The following is a 20,301-nucleotide window of genomic DNA, read 5'->3' as shown; positions in this document are numbered from 1 at the left end:
GGAGCAGGAGGGGGAGAACAGGGGAACCCATGGCTAATATGTAAAATTAAAACACAAATATAATAAAAGATTGGATGAAAAAAATAATTGCCCCTGAAATATTCTCTCTTGGACCTACACCTGTCTGGGGCATGCAGATGCACTAAAAGGACAGACCAGAGTATTCTGATGCAACAGTTACAGCATCCAGAGGGATCAAAGTGTTCACTAAGTGTGACTGATTTGCCCCATCACACTCTTCTGAGTAGACTTTGCCCCTCCCTGGTGAAACTTCCACTTTAACAGTGACTTCAGAAGTATCTTCTGAGCTGGCAAGATGGCCCAGCACATAAAGGCACTTGTCAAGTCCGATGACCTGAGTTAGGGCCTAGAGTCACATGGTTGAAAAAGAAAATAAATTCCATACAAATCCTCCTCTGACCACTGTGGGCATGCTTGCACACACACACACACACACACACACACACACACACACACACACAAGCATATGTATACACACAAATAAGTGCAATTTTGTTAAAAAATTATTTTCTGAATCCCTGTTTGGTGGCACATGCCTGTAATCCCAGCACTCAGGAAGCTGAGGCAGGAAAGTCATTCCAAGCTTGAGGCTAACCTGGGATATATTATGAGTCTCTGCCTCTAAAGATCAAACAAGAAAGAGCTATCTTCCGGAAAACCAACAAACTTCTGGCTAGAAGTGAACTTCACGTCCTTTTTGAATTTCTTGATAAAATCTCCCGAAAAGGTATTGCTTGAAGATCCTGGCTCATCTAAAGCTCACAGCTTCTATAAGGATAGTGAGCAGTCGCCATGACAACCAAGTTAGTCTAAGAAACAGAGGGTCCTCACGTGTAAAACCAGACCTGTTGCCAAGCAACAGGGAAGCATGCATAGCACCCAAAAAAAGCTCTCTCAAATCTTTTCCAGAAAAACAAACTTTTATGGGAGCTATCAAAACTTTGGATAATTCCAAAGAAGACACACAAATGAAATAAGCCATACTTCAAATGGATAACATAACCATATGGAAGGTCTGGAAGTGAGGAGGAATGGGGATTTTTTTCTTATTCTTTTTTAAACACAGTGGGGAGACAGCATTCCATCAGGTGAAGAATCCAGACAAATAACTATAAGTAGTAGTTTCCTACAGGTATGGCCAACCCGTGGTCCACACTCCAGGATCTTACTTAAGACATTATGAGATTTTTGCTTTTGTAACTCCACTGTATAGCTCTTGAGTATGAACTTTGTTGAGGACAATGACATTTGAAAGTGACAAAAAGCTAAACACTTTCAACAAAGCTTTAGCAATTCTGAACTTTTTGGTTTGGGGCACTGAACAAAAGGAGAAGGGGAGCTACAGAGAAGTGAGTTATAATACACAGAAGTGTATTATAATACAGAGAAGTGAGTTACAATACAGAGAAGTGAGTTATAATACAGAGAAGTGAGTTATAATACAGAGAAGTGAGTTATAATACAGAGAAGTGAGTTATAATACAGAGAAATGAGTCACATACAGAGAATTGAGTCACACACAGAGACATGAGTTATAATACAGAGAAGTGAGTTTACAATACAAAGAAGTGAGTTATAATACAGAGAAGTGAGTTATAATACAGAGAAGTGAGTCACACACAGAGACGTGAGTTATAACACAGAGAAGTGAGTTATAATACACACAGAAAAGGATGGAATGAACCATATAATAAATATGGGCTAAAGACTAAATATCAGTATGAACTCAACATTCCTAATATATACAGTTAGAGAAACAAACAACCCCCCCAGATGTAATGTATACATACAACTATTTATGTATGCATACCTATACATCAATTTATGAAGTCTGTATTTAGAGACTATGGCAGCCCACCATACCAGACCTAAAAATGATAATGATTTCTAATTTTATTCTACATTAACAGAACAAAAGAGTTCTTAAGAAACAATTAATTGTAAGATCTGGCAAAATGAATCTAGGATATTCTGTGCCTTACATTAAAGATTTAAAAAAATAAAAAAGTGTAAGTCAAGGCTTAAGGATAAAAGATAAAGGACTCTTAACCTCTATTACTGGAGTCTTGAAGCCCATATGTATTTCTTTCTTCTGTAATCCTCTGCAGAGATACACTGACCAGAATGTTAAATGCCTATTTTGAAAGGGTCATCACTTCTCCATGATGGGTCAGGAAATATATACCTACTACTAACCATAGACCATGTGGCAATGGAGTGTAGTGGTTAGCTGTCCCAGCTTTGACCTGAAGTACTAACCCTAGTGAGGCTTCCAGTAACTGTCACACCTACCTATGAACAGCCCCTGAGGCGAGAGCCCGAGATGGGAACCCTTAAGACCCACGATCCAGATGTGCCGGCTCCCTTAGTTCCTGGTGATCCTGGATGCTGGATGGTAGACCAAGGGGCATTCTCCAGAGAACACAGCTGGACTGCACCTCACCCCTCCTGGATCCTGTAACCAACCCCTTTACTAGCTGTAAGTTGCCCCCCAAAATAAACCTCTTTTTGAACTATGTGGAGCTGCCTTAATAAATCCTCCAATAATGGAGGACCAGTACATGTCACTGCTATGAGGGAACAGGGTCTTCAAACCGAGATTCAGCAGGAGCCATCATTACTTGGCCCTCTGACCTTCCTGCAGCTTTGTATCTCATGCAAAGGTGGAGGTAGGGAGAAAAAAGGAAAAGAATGGAAAAATAAAAGATAGCTGAGATCGCTAAACACCTATCACATGCCAGCAGGGTCAAATATGATTCCATTCCATGCCTTTAGAGGTACAGAAGATGACCGTAATCTGGGAAGGTTCACAGCTGGAGGGAAGGACTCTTTAAGGAGCTCCTGGAGTGCTGGCTAGACACAGCAATGTAAAACCCATGCCCCCAATGGCTCCCATGGCCACTGTTCCTCCCTAGTGGCAAGGTCAAAACTTGTAATTTTCCAAATACAGAATTCACTTGTCTTATTTAAAAAAAAAAAGTTACCATGAAAACCACCAAAAATACACACAAATATTAGAATGTTAGCATCTATGTGACCCCTTTGTTTGGCTTATCCCCTCCCCATCTTTTCTCAAAGAAATACTTTTAAACCATTTTCACATCTAAAACAATCATTCTTTATCATCAGTGAATGACCAATACCTCCCAAAATTTCTCTAATAAGCTTTCAACTACCTTTTTAGATACCACACACTTAGGACCCAAGACTGGGATGATTCACACCCAGCGGTCTAGCCTGAAAGCCTCTTTCCTGTGATGCAGTGTTCAGAAAATACTATGCAAGCTGTCAATGGAGGGAAGCCATGAAACACTCCCCCAAGTTACAGTATCTATGAACCAGGACGAGTACCAGCATGGTAAGATATGCGAAAATGTACAAGAAGTAGCACTCCCATGTCTGTGACAAGCAACAGCTGTCTAATTGAACTTACAGCCCACTTAACAGGACGGAAGTCACACCTAGCACTAAGCTAGCCGACTTCCTAGTGGCTAGTGAGGTCATGGGTCTTAGAAAAGAATGCGCCACTGCTACTTGCTAGACCAGCATAATTCCTGACTCCATTCTAAATCTAATCCTTGTACCCACAAATAAGTGTGGCTACCTCTCATCAAAGAAGCCTCTCTTTGTGGAAAACGGGTATCATCACAAAATCCCACAACTGGACAACATGCAGCAGACATCAAGGGGTCATGGGGAGTCCACCCCCAATGGTTCCACCTACAACACAGCTCCTGCATCTCTGGCTCCGGGAACACTGTGGGAGAGGGGGCAGGAAGATTCTAAGAGCCAGAAGAGCAGGAAGAATACAGTGAAACAGTGTCCTAGAAATGGCTGCATACACAACAACACAACAATGGCAACATCAATGGATATTTTAACATGGAGGGAAAAGATTTTGTGTGTGTGGGGTCTCACTCCAGACAAAGAATTATAGGCTACTATTGACTGCTGGAAAGTGGGAAATCAAGCTCTCCCAAGCATGAGCCCCTTTATCGGTTATCCAATGCAGAGTAGTCAGCCCTGAAGTAATCATATACATGCAAACAAAAGCCCCTCAGACTCAACAGGTTTTACACACACACACACACACACACACACACACACACACACACACACATACACTTAAAGAAAAAGAGGCTATCATCTAGAGTGGGGGTACCTGAAAGGAGCTGGAGGAAGGAGAGAGGAGAAGTGATGAAATTCTATTTCAATTTTCATATTAAAAACAAAAAATTTAAAAAGTAAGTAAAATTTAGTCCTTAGTATGCACAATTTATTTTTCCATCTCTTCTATTTCCTACAAAGTGGTAGGCTGGTGTTCCCTTTTCACTGCTGTTTCAATGTGCTCACGGAGTACTACTGTCTACTCCTCTGAATCCTCAGAAGGCGCTACCCATACGTCTTCCACCAGTACTACAGTTCTACTGTCCCCACACCCTGACAACCTTATCCAACACCATATGCTGATGATATACTGGAGCTACTCAAGCTACCGGATTAATCAAGAATTTTCTGAGTAACAACAGCAAGTGGGCTGGAGATGAAGACGTGGCTAGAGACGGAGAGGTCAGTGGATGACCACAAGCTGGATAGTCAAAGAACAAGACACCAGCTTCCTATCATAATTCTGAAAACTATTTCATGTCTTGATACCAATAAATGCTTTCAAATAAACTCAGAGAATTCAAGAGAACTTTTTACTTTGTGTCAGTTGACTAAAACCTTTACAAAGTTTTCAGCTTTCTTAAGAGCATGGTACTGATTGCTAAGCCAAACTTCTAAATCTTGGCGGCAAAGTGGATTTTCCTGGAAAGCTTTTATAACTCCGAGGCTTCCGTCTCACACAATCAATTTCAATCTGTTGGTCTCGGATGGAAAGCAGGTCTACAGTCTGTTTTTAAGTCTCCCAGGTGACTCTGTTACACAGCTCTAATCAAGAACCACTGCTCTTACACTGGAAATACAGTCACCATTACATACTCTGCATCCACTATGCACCACACACCATTCCAGGCACTTTACATACATGTGCATACATGAGAAAACAGGTCACAACAGGCTAATGGCAGACTTAGGTTTTAATTCAAAGCAGTTTGGATTCTAAACCATGATCTGCATGCTACACTTCCTCCTGAATACGCATGAATTATATCTGTATCCTCTGACTATAAATAAAATGGTCAAAGAAAAATATAAAAAATAAGAGAATTAACTTCTATTTTCTTAGTAGCAGCACAGTGGCATCCTGCATGAAAGCAACCAAGTACATCTTGCACAAGGGTAGCATGCACATCTTGCAAGAAGATAGCATGTACATCTTGCACGAAGGTAACCATGTGCATTTTGCATGGAGGTAACCAAGTGCATCTTCCATGAAGGCAACCATGTGCATCTTGCATGAAGATAGCATGTGCATCTTGCAAGAAGGTAGTATATGCATCTTATAGGAAGATAACTAAAAATCTGGCATCTTACAAAAAGATAACTATGTGCATCTTGCAGGAAGGTAACTAAATGGCATCTTGCAAGAAGGTTGCTATGTGTATTTTACATGAAGGTAACCATGAACATCTTGCAAGAAGATAACCATGTTCACCTTGTACTAAGGTGCAATGTGTCAATAAGCAGATGAGATCTCCCCTTCCCATAAGAAAATTTGATTTGAGATTTCTACATTTTCTATAACTTCTCACATCATTTTATGTACCAGTTATTCAATATTAAGTATGAAAAACTGTTTCAGTTTTAAAATATATATATATCACATGCATTAATGTCCTACCTATTTCCGTTCTACTGACTCCAATTCCATTATAGATTTTCAGGTAATTAAAGTGACAAGAATCAGAATCTTCAATGTCAAAGTCACCGAATTTGATGTGAATTCTTTCTCCCATCTTTACTCGGATTTCCCATTCACACACGGTGCTGTTAGGGTAGGTGCGTGGGTAGTTGATGGATGTAAGGGTTCCACTCTCAGGGCCTAGTACAGTGTGTCCACATCCATCACCTTAAAAAAACAAAACAAAACAAATAAATTATTCTCCCACCTTAAGTTTACATGTAATCAGGACTTTTATAGACTTACATCTATGACATTACATATTTTATGTAGCCAGCACTACCTTTACAAAGTATACAGCAGATGAATGGCTCTGAGCACATCTGCTCACTGCAAGGAGCCAGAGAAGTCAAGTTAGGTCAAAGTCAACAATATAACAAAGTTAAAATTAATATCAAAGAACTTTCCATTGGGACATGCAATTTTGTAATGGTTAAATATGTACCATAATAAATCCTATCATTAAGAGAATATCAGGATGTATTTATAGTAAACATTCAAAGTAAATGTAAATGTAAAAATGAGGTCAGCTTCACTGACTTACAAACACCACATGCTGCTAAAGTGTCTGTCAACAACAGCAGGATTTTAAAATGCATACTAAGATGTCACAGCCTACTGGCCATCTTATAGACAAAACAAGCAAGATTTGGTGACATTTAATTCTACATTCCATCGATATCAGACTGTTTAACTTCTCTTCCCAAATCTTAACTCTCTCAGAATAAAAAGAAACAAAAGGTTAGTAGCTACTGAAGACTAGAAAAGAAATGACTTTAATATCTTAGCAACAGGATTACTTTGTTTCAGAAATTTCTTCAGCAACCGAGCATTAAGGCTTTAGTAACGGTATATTGTTTGGAAACATGGAATGTTTGCATCTTAACTTTCTCAGTTGACTTTCCACTGAGCGTGCAGGTCATTAACTAAACGTACACTTAGAAGAGTCAGCCATTGCTCCAAGGTAATGTTCAGCATTCAGTAACAACGGGATTTAGTGAGTCTCTCTTTAATAGGATGATGAATGCATCCTTTTAACATTGTTTTTGGCCTTTAAAAGAGCTATTCATTATCATGTTTTGGAATAGTATAGAACTTATAGAAGAAAACATTACAATTAATACTTCTGGGTTTTAACTTAATCATTGTGGACATGGATAGCTATAACACAACTTGCATCATGTTGATTTATTATCTAACAATGTACTGTTGATCTCATTCACTAGAACCGATTAAAGATTCCAACAGCCTAGTACTATGTGGCAAGTACTAGGTGCCAAGTGAGTATTAACTGGATGCAATAGAGAAATTTCAACTTACCAAAAAGTAATTTAACCTCCACAAAGGAACAATTGCCTGCCCAGACTCCTTTAACAATACTTGACATAACACGTGCCTTCTGCTGGCAGTCTTATTATCCAGTCCACATTAGTACAGCACATTGGTCTACTTTTGAGTTCCACACCGTAAATTCTGCTTCCTGAACACTTCTCATATAAAGTTTGGCTTCGAGTCAACACTAAACTTTATTTCTGACCCCTGCTTTCAAATCCATGCATGAGAACTAGGCATAGTGGATTAATAATATAAAAAAAATAAGGCAAGAACAAAGCAAATGTGGGCATGAAATACACCCACTGAATTATGATAACAAAACAGGCTTTTACACAACCAGAAAAACAAAACACCACCAATAACACAACCCTAAAATTTCCTCCTGAAGCTACCATAAAATAGCTTGACTCTCTTCTGGATGTCATCTAAAGTAAAATCACAAGGCTATAAAAACCTTCACTGTGAAAATAAGCAACTGAAATATAAGTAACTTTTGAATAACTACTAACAGTCTCCCTTAGAAAGGCAAAAACAACTACCCTAAAACAATTCTAACATTTGAAACTAGCCTGTGATTCCTAGAAGTGTCTCAATGTTTAAAAAACAATCCCTTGATAACTAAATACTTCAAAATATACTGTTATTTTGCTCTGCGAAAGTGAAAGGAGAGATTGGAAGTGTTGATGGAATTCCAAAAGTCAACTCCTGGCCACTCCTGCATGACTGTAATGCAGCACCTCAGTCCGTGTACTCCCTGCAGACTATCACTCGACCTGAGATTGTTCTTTTTAAATGAATGCAAAAAAGAGTACATGCAGAGGGTTCAGAGGAATTGTAGATGTCTTCACCAGCCTTTTAAATTTTCAATAAAGTATACAAATTGTTCCCTGTCCTTCCCACCATTAAAAATGGTTGAAGGTTAACAAAAAAATAATAATAATTGATGAAAATAGGGCTTTTGCATGCACAATGATCATAAAAGCAATTAAAACGGAGCTGTCTTTTTTCAGAATCTTGTGTCGGGGGAGGGAGGGCACAGCCAACAAGTCTAGAGTAGTTTGCCAAGAATGCTCTAAAATATGTGCTGGAGTTCAGCACTCCCTCCTCTCCAAGCAGATGATGTGCACCAGAGACCCAAGTTAAAAGGATGTCTCCAGTCTGCTGCAGTGAGCATTCTTGAATGTTTTACGTTTCAAAGACTCTGATAAATTTAACCCAACTAGATAGACTTGGCCATCACCTATGTGTTTAGAACAGCCCAGCTGGAAGGGCAGAGAACGCATATTTACTAGGCCGGCAGTTAGCTTGCCTGTTGCTTTAAATGAAGAAATATATTTTCATTGTGATTCTTGGCACCCTGGCATGCAGATTCCTGACCTGTTAAACTATCTTTGACCTATTAAAAGGCAGCAGTTCTCAACCTGTGGGCCATGACTTCTTTGGAGTCAAACAATAACCCTTTCACAGGGGTCGTCTAAGACCATCAGAAATATCTGATATTTACATTACATTTCATAACAGTAGCAAAATTACAGTTACAAAGTAGTATTGAAAATAATTTTATGGTTGGGGGGTCATCATAACATGAGGAACTGTATTAAAGGGTCACAGTATTAAGAAAGTTGAGAGCCACTGAACTAAAGGGTCCACACCTACAGTGTGGAAAACACTTCTCACTACTGAAGGGTCCCCATGCTAAATTCAAGTCAAGGAAAAACCATGTCCTTGCTTTCACTTCAAAAGTAGCAATCAATTTCCTACTTATTTTTATGGTTCTTAAAACTAAATCAATCCATGAAAACACCTGACATATGTAAAAATATTTAAAAGTAAAACCAAAACCTGGAAAAGTATCAAAAGGCTATCTAACTTGCTTCCAGAGGAGGCTCCCCAGCGCCTCTTTCTCCCACATAACACTGCAGGACTTCAGTTGTCTCTCATGGAGGCAGAGGACTCTCACTGGGAACGCTACTCAAGTATCTCAGGATGGACAGGACAGAGAATGGGCAGCCCTAAATGTGAGCAGTGCTGATGTTCAAGAGTTCCACTCGGGGCCAAGGCTAGAAAATCTCGGCGTCAGGATGCAGCTAAGTTCTCAGCTGGGTTCACTGGCCAAAGGGCGAAGCTGCTCAACTCACTCAGGGGTGCAGCTAAAAGGTAGAGAGTCGTGTATCTCCCACCTCTTAATGTTTGAAGCAAGTTTTAAGTTACAGGGAAAGTCTTTTAAGTAATCTTCAACCTCAAATGATGTTCACTGGAGGCTCCAAGCTTCCTGTCTTAGAGGAGAATGAGGGGGATACTACAACAGGAACAGAGTAGCTGTCCCCAGATTTTCTGACTAGCACTGTATACTGAAAAAAAAAAAAATAATGAATGCTTTGTGCCCAGGACACACCACCCACTATCATCCATGTTCTGACAGATTTGATGAAGTGTAAGTACTACAGAAAAACAAAAACACACAACACCCCCAAATCCTTCTGTCACTGTAGTCTACACACTCTCAAACTCCATCACCACTACCACGGCTGCCAACTCCTTCTCCTTCCGTGGATGGTCTCCACTAGACCACAACTGACCAGAAGGGTGGGCGCCCGCTATTGTGGATTTTCCATTTTAAATTTATTTCAGTGGGGGAAAGAACACTGGAATTTGATCAGACTGCTCCATCGCTGGGCTGCAGACAGACATACCCAGGGATTACTTAGAGATCATGCGCTCACTTCCTCTGAAGAGTGCAAGGCCAGATGTGTTAAGGCAGATAGGAAATTTTGATACTCTTCCAGGAAAATAACGGAAAGATTTTCTGTTACTTTTATTTTTTACGAATTTCCCCACAGACAACATTGAACATATTCAAATGACCATGAAATAATGCAGCTACGAATGCCAACTTATTTCAGGCTGTTCTAATCAAACTCTAAACCAAATGTGTTTTTCAGACAAGTGTGTGCCTGGATGCTGGTTAGGCTGGGCCTCCAGCCCCCTTCTATTTTAATGATACGGTTACTAATAAATAATACAATTACTGAATTTTAATAATAGGAGCCTTGTGGCTCCTAGAAATGTATGCTTTAGCAACAGCAAGTACAAATGCAGGAAACCTGTGGAAAGATGCCCCAAATGGAGAGCAAGGAAAAGTTCATTACAGCTCATACTTCCCCGGAGTTTCCTAGGATTTCAGTTTTATCACTGAAATGGTGAGTCTGACTATGCTCCCTCTAAGTGTCGATTTGTCATACCTCAGCATGCATCTGTGAGATAATAAGAAAAACATGCAACATTTAGTGAGTAGAAGAAAGTTCATAAAGAAAAGTTACGACTCTTAACAATACATCCAGTTTCATTTGGCTACAGTGAAATTTTTACTGTTTTATTCACACTGTCAATTTTCACACCAGAAGTACTGGACTAGCCCTAAAACTACCAGGTCTCCTAAACTGTATAACTACAAACAGATAACACTGTCTAGTACTTTAATTTCTCTTAACGGTAACATCTCGTGTTCTGAAGTCAACTCTGTCCGAAATTAATGTTGGTATTGTAGGTTTCTTTTGATGGGTTTCCCGTGGTGTGTCTTCCATATAACATAGTTACATTTGTAAATGGACTTCTTTTCTAGAGCAGCTTCAGTGCACAGGCTCTTCACAAAGGGGTGGTTACAGCTGACAGATCTTAATCACCTCCCAGAGCTCAGTTTACAGTCCTTCTTGGTCCTGTACATCCTTTGGATTTAGGCAAATATATGACTGGATGCCAACGGCCAAACCATGCTCACCCCCTGCTGGCACTCCCAACCTCCACCAGGCCCTCTGGCAATCACTGTTCTTTATTCTTCAGCCTTGCCTCTTCCAGAACTCCAGCAAGGGAAGCACTCCCTGTGCAGACTGCCTTCTCCCACTTAAGAAATTAAGGTTGTGCCTTGTTTTTTATTGCCTGATGGCTCCTTCCTCTTAATTATTTTCCTAATACTAATTATAAGGCAGATATGTATGTAGAGTCAAGGGACAATTTTTAGAAAAATAAATAACCCCATCATCCTTTCCTGTACTGAACTCATCTCTCCATGTGGTCTTTATTATTTATTTCGGGGAATTTCATGAGTACTGTATTACAACATCTCCACCTCTCCCTTCTCCAACTCCTGCCATGTCCCCCCAATCTCTCAAATTTATAACCTCTTCTTCAGTTACATTGCATATTGTGTCTGTATGTGTGTGTCACATGTATAGGCAATTAAAGTCTCCTGAGTCTATTTAGTGTTGTTCATTTGTGTATGTTTTAGCGAATCCACACCCATGCAACCTCCAAAATCCAGTTGCCTAAACTAGTCTTCAACAAGGACACCACCAGTTGACATGGCATCCTAAAGTAGACTTCAACAAGGACACCACCAGTTGACATGGCATCCTAAAGTAGACTTCAACAGTGACACCACCAGTTGACACGCCATGCCGCGGTAGATAGGAAGGTAATGAAAGGTGAGGCAGCGTCCTTTCCAGGCACAGCCCCCAGAGGTTACCCAGTCTGTGAGACAATTTACAGATCTGAATTGAAAAGGAATGTGGACTATGCAAACCCTCACTACTCATAGACTTTACCCAGGATGGCATCCACAAAACTATTCAGAATTCTACAGCAAGCTGAGATGCCCATTCTCAATAACTCACTGTGACCCTGAGGTAAGCTACTGTAGCTAAGCTAAGCTGGTTTTGCTGTCTGTAAAATGGGGGCCAGCAGGAGTGCAAACTTCATGGGTTGAGAATAAGGTACTTTATGAGCACCTGGTAGCAGGGGCGAAACCCACACTCATGCTCTTAATTGACATTTGTAGTGGCCATTCTCACAACAGTACAATAACACTACTAAAAATACATCCCAGCTGCTTTTGTCTTTTGGGTGTTGACCATTCATTTGGCTACAATCTAGCTAATTAACAGGAAGGCCAATGGCCCCTTACTTTTGAAATTTTGTAGCAATTTCAGAGGTCCAGACGATCTCTGTTCTTTGGAGGATAGTACATTCCAGAAAGTTGCTGCTTACTAAGCATTTCTACTCCAATTGAGCAGCCCACTCACTTGGAAAGTTTCAGAACTCTCCATCTTTCTCTGAATCGTCAACACCTGTTATCCACCTAAAAGATCATCAACGTCTGCTCTGCCGTTCTACAGCATTTGACATTCAATATACCCCAAGCCTCCAGTGGACAGCTTTTGCATGCCATGGTGGGCTCTGCCCACATAGTTTATAGTAGGGCAGATATAGCAAGAATTCAGGGAGAGTGAGTTCTACCATGAACTCCTTGTCTGTCAGCAAATCTCTTTACTGTATTTTAATATGCTTAATTATGCACATTTATGGCAGCTGGAGGGCAATGCACTCTACTCTCATGCATAGCCACATACAGGAATAAAACACAAAGCTCTTAACACACCCTGCTTAACTTGGAAGCAAACCCCAGATAAGAACTTCTGAAACCCTCCACCACTCTATATAAACTCACCTAAATGTGACTTATCCCACACAGACTCCCAAGGCAACTGTGTGGATTCAGTAAGACCTTACTGAGCTGGGTGAGGTGGCACATGCTACCATGATGAGAAAGCTGATGTAGAGGATGGAATAGAGCTTAAAGCCGGCCAGAGCTAAATCGCTTGCATCAGGCCAGCCAGGACTATACAGCAAGACCCTGCCTCACAAACACATGAACACAAATACTGTACTTTAGAAGTAGCATACTCTAAAAATTCTACCCTCTTCCTACCCTGAGCAGACTGCCTTGACTATCCACTGCCTTATCCTGCAGGTGACCGTCCGGAAGTTCTGAACAGTTATATGACCTCATGCCTCCTGGGTAGCTGACTGGTCCATGGGTGGGTACTGACTCACCCTGTGCCTACTCACTCTTCCCTCCAATTTCTGGGTTTTGCTCAAGAAGGAAAATCCCAGAATTGCTCCAGTTTAGCACTTATCTTGGAGACTTCCAGCAACCATAATCCCTTCTACACAGAGAAACCTGGGCTGAGGTACAACTGTATGCTTTCCTTTGGGCTTAGTGAAGTACAGCTCTACTCTGAAAATTATCCCAGAATCTTCCAATAAGTTCTCCTCTGCATCCAGCAGCTATGGACTTCAGTTTCTAGGACCCAAAGAATCCTAACTAAAACACATCTACCACCCTTGCCATGTCTCACATCCAGACAGCAAGCTCCTAGGATACAATGTGAACACAGGCAAGCAAGGAAAGACAAGATAAATCAGAATCCAAAATGATTGTAAAGGGCGAAGTTCAAGGACAGTGAGTCATGTCAAAAGTTAGAGAGTCCCAGCAGGAGGGAAGAGCAGTATTGAGTGTGGAGTGGTTTTGTGGCCATTTACGGGCTAATCATCTGATTGTACTTTGATATCCGCGTCCTCTACTTGCAGATTTGACTCCATTCATTGAGCAGGGTGGAATTTCTATGAACAGCAATGTGTGGGGACCAGGAGTAGCGAATGGAGAAGTAGGTCTCGCACACTGAAATGGGAAGAACTTAACTGCTGAGTAGAAGGACTGAATTAAGGTCATATACTGATTCATTCTCTGAATGACCCGAAGGACAGGTTTAAACCTGTGCAGCCTGTGAACTTTGACTCAATCGGTGAGACAGGACTAGAATTCTTGAACTACTTTTTCCCATGAGTCGGGAAGGAAAAGGGCTGTGGCAATTATCAGAACCAAACTTGAAGTCAAAATGTGAGGGAGATGACACAGGAGTTTGTTCACCTTTCTGGCAATGATTTGGGCTGTTCATCATTCTTAAAAGCAGCTAATCCAAGAGAAGATTTTACTAAATTACCCATGTCTACATCCAGAGTCCCAGCATGACAGAGAACTCTCACAGTCAAGAGACCTAGTGCTCTTGGGAGGCCTGGGGAAGACTGGTAAGACTCCTGGGCCCTGGGCAAGCAGGCAGTGAAGTTCAAGAGACGGCTCCAGGAGAATGAGATAAATGCCCAAGCTTCTGGAATCATGGCTATGAGTGGGGATCAGCCAAAAGCCAAAAGCCTGAAGGACTGACACCAAATCATGTGGGGGGGGGGCAGAAATGACCCCACAATTAATTAACATAAACATTCTGAGTAACAGACGGTGCAGTAAATATTAGGGACAGGAAAACAACACTCGGTTGACAGGAATACTTGAAATCCAGCATGGAAAGTCCAAAGTGGAGACAGGTGTGTGGTGATGCCTATAGAGCTCTTTCTGAGAATGCTGCTTGGTGATTTTCAAGTAAGACTCAGGATTATGAAGAGAAGGAAAGGGCAGGAGGGCATTCTGAGTACAGGACAATGAATATATGAGATGAGATCAGTACAGGCAGCCAAACAAAATGTCGGAAAATTGCCCATTAGTGGAATACGAAGTAGCCCAGTCTGATACCCTAACTATAAAGTGTTGACAGAGATGAAGGGAAGGACCGTGGTTAAAAAATGTGTGACTCTCACAGAAGTGTAGACAGTATCCTGTACGTGCCACAGGGGCAATGACAGATGCTAGGAAAGTCACTATGGAGAGCAATGTCCTGCTCCGTGGGATCACAGCTGCCTGGCAGTAACCAGTCACCAGCTATCTGTCAAGTGACTGGGCAGAAACAAAGGGTATAGGCCCCAAGGAGGAATGGGGCCAGGGGCCAGCGGCTGAGGCCTGCTACTCACTGTAAGAGAGAAGGCTTTCGACTCCCTCCTGTTGATACTATGATCACCACTTCTCAAACATCTGCCAATCCTTCAAAACTGCCAATCAGCCACGTAAAACTACCAGCGAGGAGAGGCTTCTGCTTCTCAGGCACTGTGAAACGTCTGCTTTAATCCACACCACCGTGCACCCTACTCCAGTTGAACAGAATAGAGCCTCTGAAGACAAGGTGAGGTTCTATCCCTCTCACTGTCACAGGGTTGTACTGACACGTGACCACTCTCCTGAGAGCTCATCACAGCTACTCTTCACTCTTGACAGTTCTTGATGAAAATAAAACTACACACTCTGCAGAGTGTGGGCTGATTGAGTAAGTGAAGTTCAGTAACTTTTAGAAATAGTCCCTATTTTTCTTGTCTGCTTTAATGGATATTATTCCAGCTTTCATTCAAACTAGTTTATTTGAATATTTATATTTCCCGTCCTCTTGAATTATGTTGATTTAGCCTAAGTAATGACCTAGAAAATTATCATGAAATACTTTTCCAAACTAACATTTTGAAGAGAAATACTTCCTTAAAGATTCTCTCCTGAATGACAAATTTAATAAAATGGAAAAGAAAATAATGAAAAAGCATGTCCCAGTGATGTAATAGCTTCATAAAAACTGAACAGCTTGTGATAATATTTTACATTCGATAATTTGCTGTACTTTACAATTATGTTTACCTGTGTTAAAATTAGGAAACTATGTAAGGACTAGAAAGAAACTGAAAAAAACTGATAAAGAAAGAGACAATTGTGGATAATTCTCATCTAAGATTTTTACTTTACACAATTATCACCATCGTCTTGTAGAATATACTCAAAGTGTCATGGCTGCAAAGTGCCACAGCTGTGAAGCTGTGTCGAAGTTGTCCAGAACCAAACCAGGAGCCCCTCACGGAAAGTTGCTAACTTGTCTCACTTCCTACTTCAACAATCACGTTTAGGCAGGGGGACTATGACACTCTTCCTACTCATTCTCATCTTGGCCAGCCTTCCACATCCTTCCAAAGAGCCACCGTCTATTTGCACGTATTAAATTCAGGTTTACCATTTCAAGTCTTATTCTTATATTGTTCTTTAAGACTACAAGCACCTGTTGAACCTGAATTAAACACATGCAAATAGATGGAGTCTACTTCCTCAACTTGAGAATGATTAGGAAGAGTGTCATAAAGGCAGTGTCAGAATACAACTACATAAGAGCCCTGTTTGGGTTTAGTGGTTGGTTGACAGGTTTTGGAGGGAAGGTCTCACAATGTTGTGTAGCTAATCAGTAAGTCCTGATTCCCCTGTTTCAGCCAAGAGCTAGGATTTCAAGCATGCCTGTGTTGTCCGTGTGTTTTATCAAACTAAGACAAGACAGAAAATCCAAAGCCAACCTAATATTGATAATGACAGAATGTTTCTTTGCTGAGAGAAATAATTCTTCATTTATGACAACTGGCAAATACTATACTTCTTTAGCACCACACAAGCCAATAAAGGAACTGCCTACCAGAGCACAAACTTTTTCATGCATTAGCTACAAATATTAGTGACTAGCTGAAATGATTCTTTCAAAGAATCAACCTGATTTGTTTCAGAGGTTATTAAATTGCAAACCAAAATCAATACCCTTGCCAACATATCATATGAATGTCTGCAAACAAATCAGTCTTAATGGATTTTAAAAACTAATTTCCTGATATTCCATCATGTTCAAGTCACATTCCAGCCCACAAGGCAGACAAATCTTCATATAAAGGAGGAACTACTGAGACACTGAGATGAGGTGACCTACATTCCTAGTCATAATGTATACTGGAGATAGCAATTCAATCACAATAGAGTATCAACTATTATGTAAATTTATTACAGCAGCAAATATGCAATCAGGCCAAGCTCCACTAATTTCAGTTTTGTTAAAAAGACATGTATTTTTCAAAAGGGTTTGAAAATGAACTTAATATAAACATCTGAAACTTAATATAAAGATTTGAAGATGAACTTACCATGAATTTTAGAATTCATATATATATAAAAGCTACATCTAAAATGCCTATATTATATGTAAATAAACTGAATCTATTTAGAAATTTAAAGAATACTGGTTATGATACATTGTTGTGATTTATCAAGTTTTCAAAACCTTCATGAATTTTATTCTAAGCCAAACAGAAAGAAAAATCATTCTCAGCAGAAAATCTGCTGAGAAACAGCTATGCATGGCACTAACTGGAACAAAGGTAATAGATATTATCATTTCAAAACAATGTCAGAAAGATAAAAAAGCACTTATGCACTTGAATAGACACAGAATACATTTCAACATAGCCAGGCTGAGGTAGGGGAAAAAGACCTATTCATTCAGCAAAACCATTTTTTCCAGTGGTTTTTTTTTTTTTTTAATTATTATATAACTACATGCAAACAGCAGACAATTTGGAAAAGTAAAAAAAAAAAAAAAAAGACTCACAATTCTACCACCAAAGATAGCTGATAATGGTTTGTTATATCTTTCCAATATTCTTCCCAAGGCTTCTTAGAGCGTATAGATCCCACTTGGAACATGTGGGCATTCTCATATTTAAAAGTCCATAGGTGGTAAGGAGCTTCACACCTTGTATGAGGGAATGTCAGATGACCTGGAGTGATGTGCCACACTAGTTAAGACTGGCTTCAGAAAAACTCACTGCAAACGTCATTAGGGCCCTTAGAGTAAGAGATTTTCTAAGAGTATTCTAAGAATTCATGATGAATTTCCAGATGCTGACCAAACTAGCCCTTATTTTACTAATTTAGTAACCCAAGATTAATCATTGATAAATGTTAGGCTTTCCCTTTGTAAAACTGCCTATTATCATTTATTTTCTTAATCTATGAAATGTGTATTCTCATAACAAGACAGAAAAGAGATACAAAGGGATTAAAAATAAGCGAAACAAAATTTACCCAATTTTGAAGAAATAAAAATCATGTCTTTTTAACATCCCTAGTATCATTTCTATTTGTGTATCTCTACTGGTATTTACATAAGAAAGATGGCAGACAAATATATTGTTATAAGGCTCATTAAAATTGTTCAAAGTCATTAAAAATAAGGTTGCATGTTACATTAGCTTGGCCATAGCATATTCCAAAAGACAACAGTCTCCTATATAGCAAACTCTACTATTTGGAGATTTGTTTTAAACACGATATAGATACTTAGCCATCGAGAAATGTGAAAACACGGGAGTGTGCTGCTTATATAGTCAAATTCCTATCTCTATTAAGATATGCTCTATTCCCTGCGCCTCAGTTTCCTTTTGTTAGAGGTGGGATCACCTCAGCCATGGGTTAAATGCACTGATTTAAACGAACCACTTACTCCTGGGTCTCCCACACACTAAGCTTCTGTAAGCCATATTGGTCTGTTTGCCCACCATTAGGAAGAAAATTCAGGCATAAGTGCCAAAACTTCAGAGGCTTCCACAATCTAATATAGTAAGCGCTGACTGAAACCTGCCTGCCACACACCTAACACTTAAATTACTTAGCTTAAATGTGGCTATGAAGGAGTACATTTTACCAAGCACGTATTTCTCTTCGAAATTACGCTCTCACGTGGCCGTCAAAGTAGCAGTTTCTGCTCACGACAATCCCATGGCCTTAGGGATGCACTTTACTGACAAAAATGTGCACTCAGCGGGAAGCTGGACTTATAGATGAACATTTTATTTTTAAAAACTCCTCCTAGCAATAAGTAACAACACAGTCCTTATCTTCCCTCATTGCAATGCAATGAGAAAAGCAACGGGAAATGTGTTCAACTACTAATGCCAAACAAAATGTGGTATGCTGCCTGAAAAAGCAACTCTAAAAAGTTCAGTCCTGTATTCTCTTTCCATTGTGATGATTTATCAACCAACAGTTTTGCCCCCTTCTGGAAAAGGTTTTCCGAGAATTGTAGATGTTAAAAAAGTTTTGTCACTTTCTGGAAAAGTTTGCCCGTTTGGTAGAGGACCGATGTTGGGTCACTTCTGTGTTTGATCAAGTCAATCTACAAACCACCATCGTCAATAACGGGCAGGTGCTCTAAAGAACGAATTGCACATGCCAAGGCTCCAAAGATCACTGCAATCAGCTTCATTCGCTTTAGGACCTGGCGCTTTGCTTAAGAACGGTGATCACTACCTGTCTTTAATAAGCTCAGGATGCTTTTGAATTTGTTTCCTACTCCGTCCATCAGCCTAGGAGGAGACAGCAAAGAGGCCTCCATGGCAGGGTCTCATGCCCCTCTTTCGAGAGAAATGAATGGCCTCGCGGAAAAGTACAGCGGCGCAAATTTGAGCCACCGGGCGGCCGAGCACCCCCCTTGGCACACCGAGTGTGGCGTCGCTGCATCTCTGGGTGCATCCGCAGGTTCCTTCAACAGCCAGGAGCCTCGGGAAGCCGACCCGTGCTGGCCACCAACTCACCTTGCTGGGCTCCAGCGTCCTGGAGCAGCAGCAGCAGCAGCAGGAGAAGCCGAGGCCTGGAGGAGGAGTTGCTGCCAGGAGGGAGGGGACAGCAGCCTGCGCCGGGCAGCGCGGCCCGGCCGGTGGCGGCGGGCGCGGCCTGGCCTGGGGGACCCTGCGGACTGTGCGCGGCTCTCAGCGGCGCCCGGCTCGCCATCGCGGCGGCAGGCAATCCGCCCGCATAGTGCGCGCGCCGCGGAGCCCCGCGCGCCCGGGGCCCGCAGCACCCGGCGAGGACCCGGCGGCAGCGCAGCGCGCCTCGACCCCTCCGCCCTGCTTCCCGCGCCCGCCGCCGGATGCCCGCGTCGCTTCGCCGCGCTTCCCGTCTCAAGACCCCCCAGCCGGAGCGCGGCGGACCGGAGGGGAGGTTCGTGGCCGAGCTGGGACGCGCTCCCGCCCGCCGCGCTCGTTGCTGGACCGGCTCGCGGGCAGGCCAGCCCCACTCGTTCGCCCTCCCTCGTCGCGCGCGCTGGCCACGCCTCCTCGGCCCGCCGGAACCAATGAACGGCCAGTTCTGGTCCAGCTCCTTCCGTACCGTCCAATCAGCTCGCTCTCTGCTCGGTCGACTTGTTAGCTCTTCGCCTAGAGCGCCACCGCCCCTCATCCGCGTTCGCCAATCGCCTTAGACCTCTGAGAGCGTCCCACCCGCCTCCCTCGATCCGGGTCCGCCCCCAAGCCGCAGCCCGGAGCGGTCTCCGCCCCGCTGGAGAGCTTGTAGTTTTTGGGACCACTGCCCAAAGTGAACCCGCCGAGACTCTCTGGTCAGTGACTTCCGGGACTTCCCCATCCCGCGCTCCCTGGCTTCCCAGAGCCAACTTGCTCATGGCTCCTCCCCCGTTGCACATCAGGCCACTGGAAGGGGTGGGATGCTGGATGCTGGAAGAGTTCAGCTGGGA

At 41.8% G+C, this 20,301-nt stretch overlaps 1 protein-coding gene across 1 annotated transcript in view; it reads right to left on the bottom strand.

Annotated features, from left to right (window-relative positions):
* Dcbld2 (discoidin, CUB and LCCL domain containing 2) overlaps positions 1–19,852 on the bottom strand; it is a 68,000-nt gene extending 48,148 nt beyond the window's left edge. Inside the window, exons 1-2 of the mRNA XM_036204163.1 lie at positions 19,367–19,852; positions 5,807–6,034 (exon numbers count right to left, since the gene is read on the bottom strand). Of these exons, the coding sequence (XP_036060056.1) occupies positions 5,807–6,034; positions 19,367–19,562 (424 nt within the window). The 5' untranslated portion in view covers positions 19,563–19,852. The remainder of the gene's footprint in view (positions 1–5,806; positions 6,035–19,366) is intronic.
* Positions 19,853–20,301: the final 449 nt, after the last annotated feature.

This window comes from Onychomys torridus, chromosome 12, assembly GCF_903995425.1.
Source record: "Onychomys torridus chromosome 12, mOncTor1.1, whole genome shotgun sequence".
Taxonomy (NCBI): domain Eukaryota; kingdom Metazoa; phylum Chordata; class Mammalia; order Rodentia; family Cricetidae; genus Onychomys; species Onychomys torridus.
This window is presented reverse-complemented; position numbering and strand designations above follow the sequence as displayed.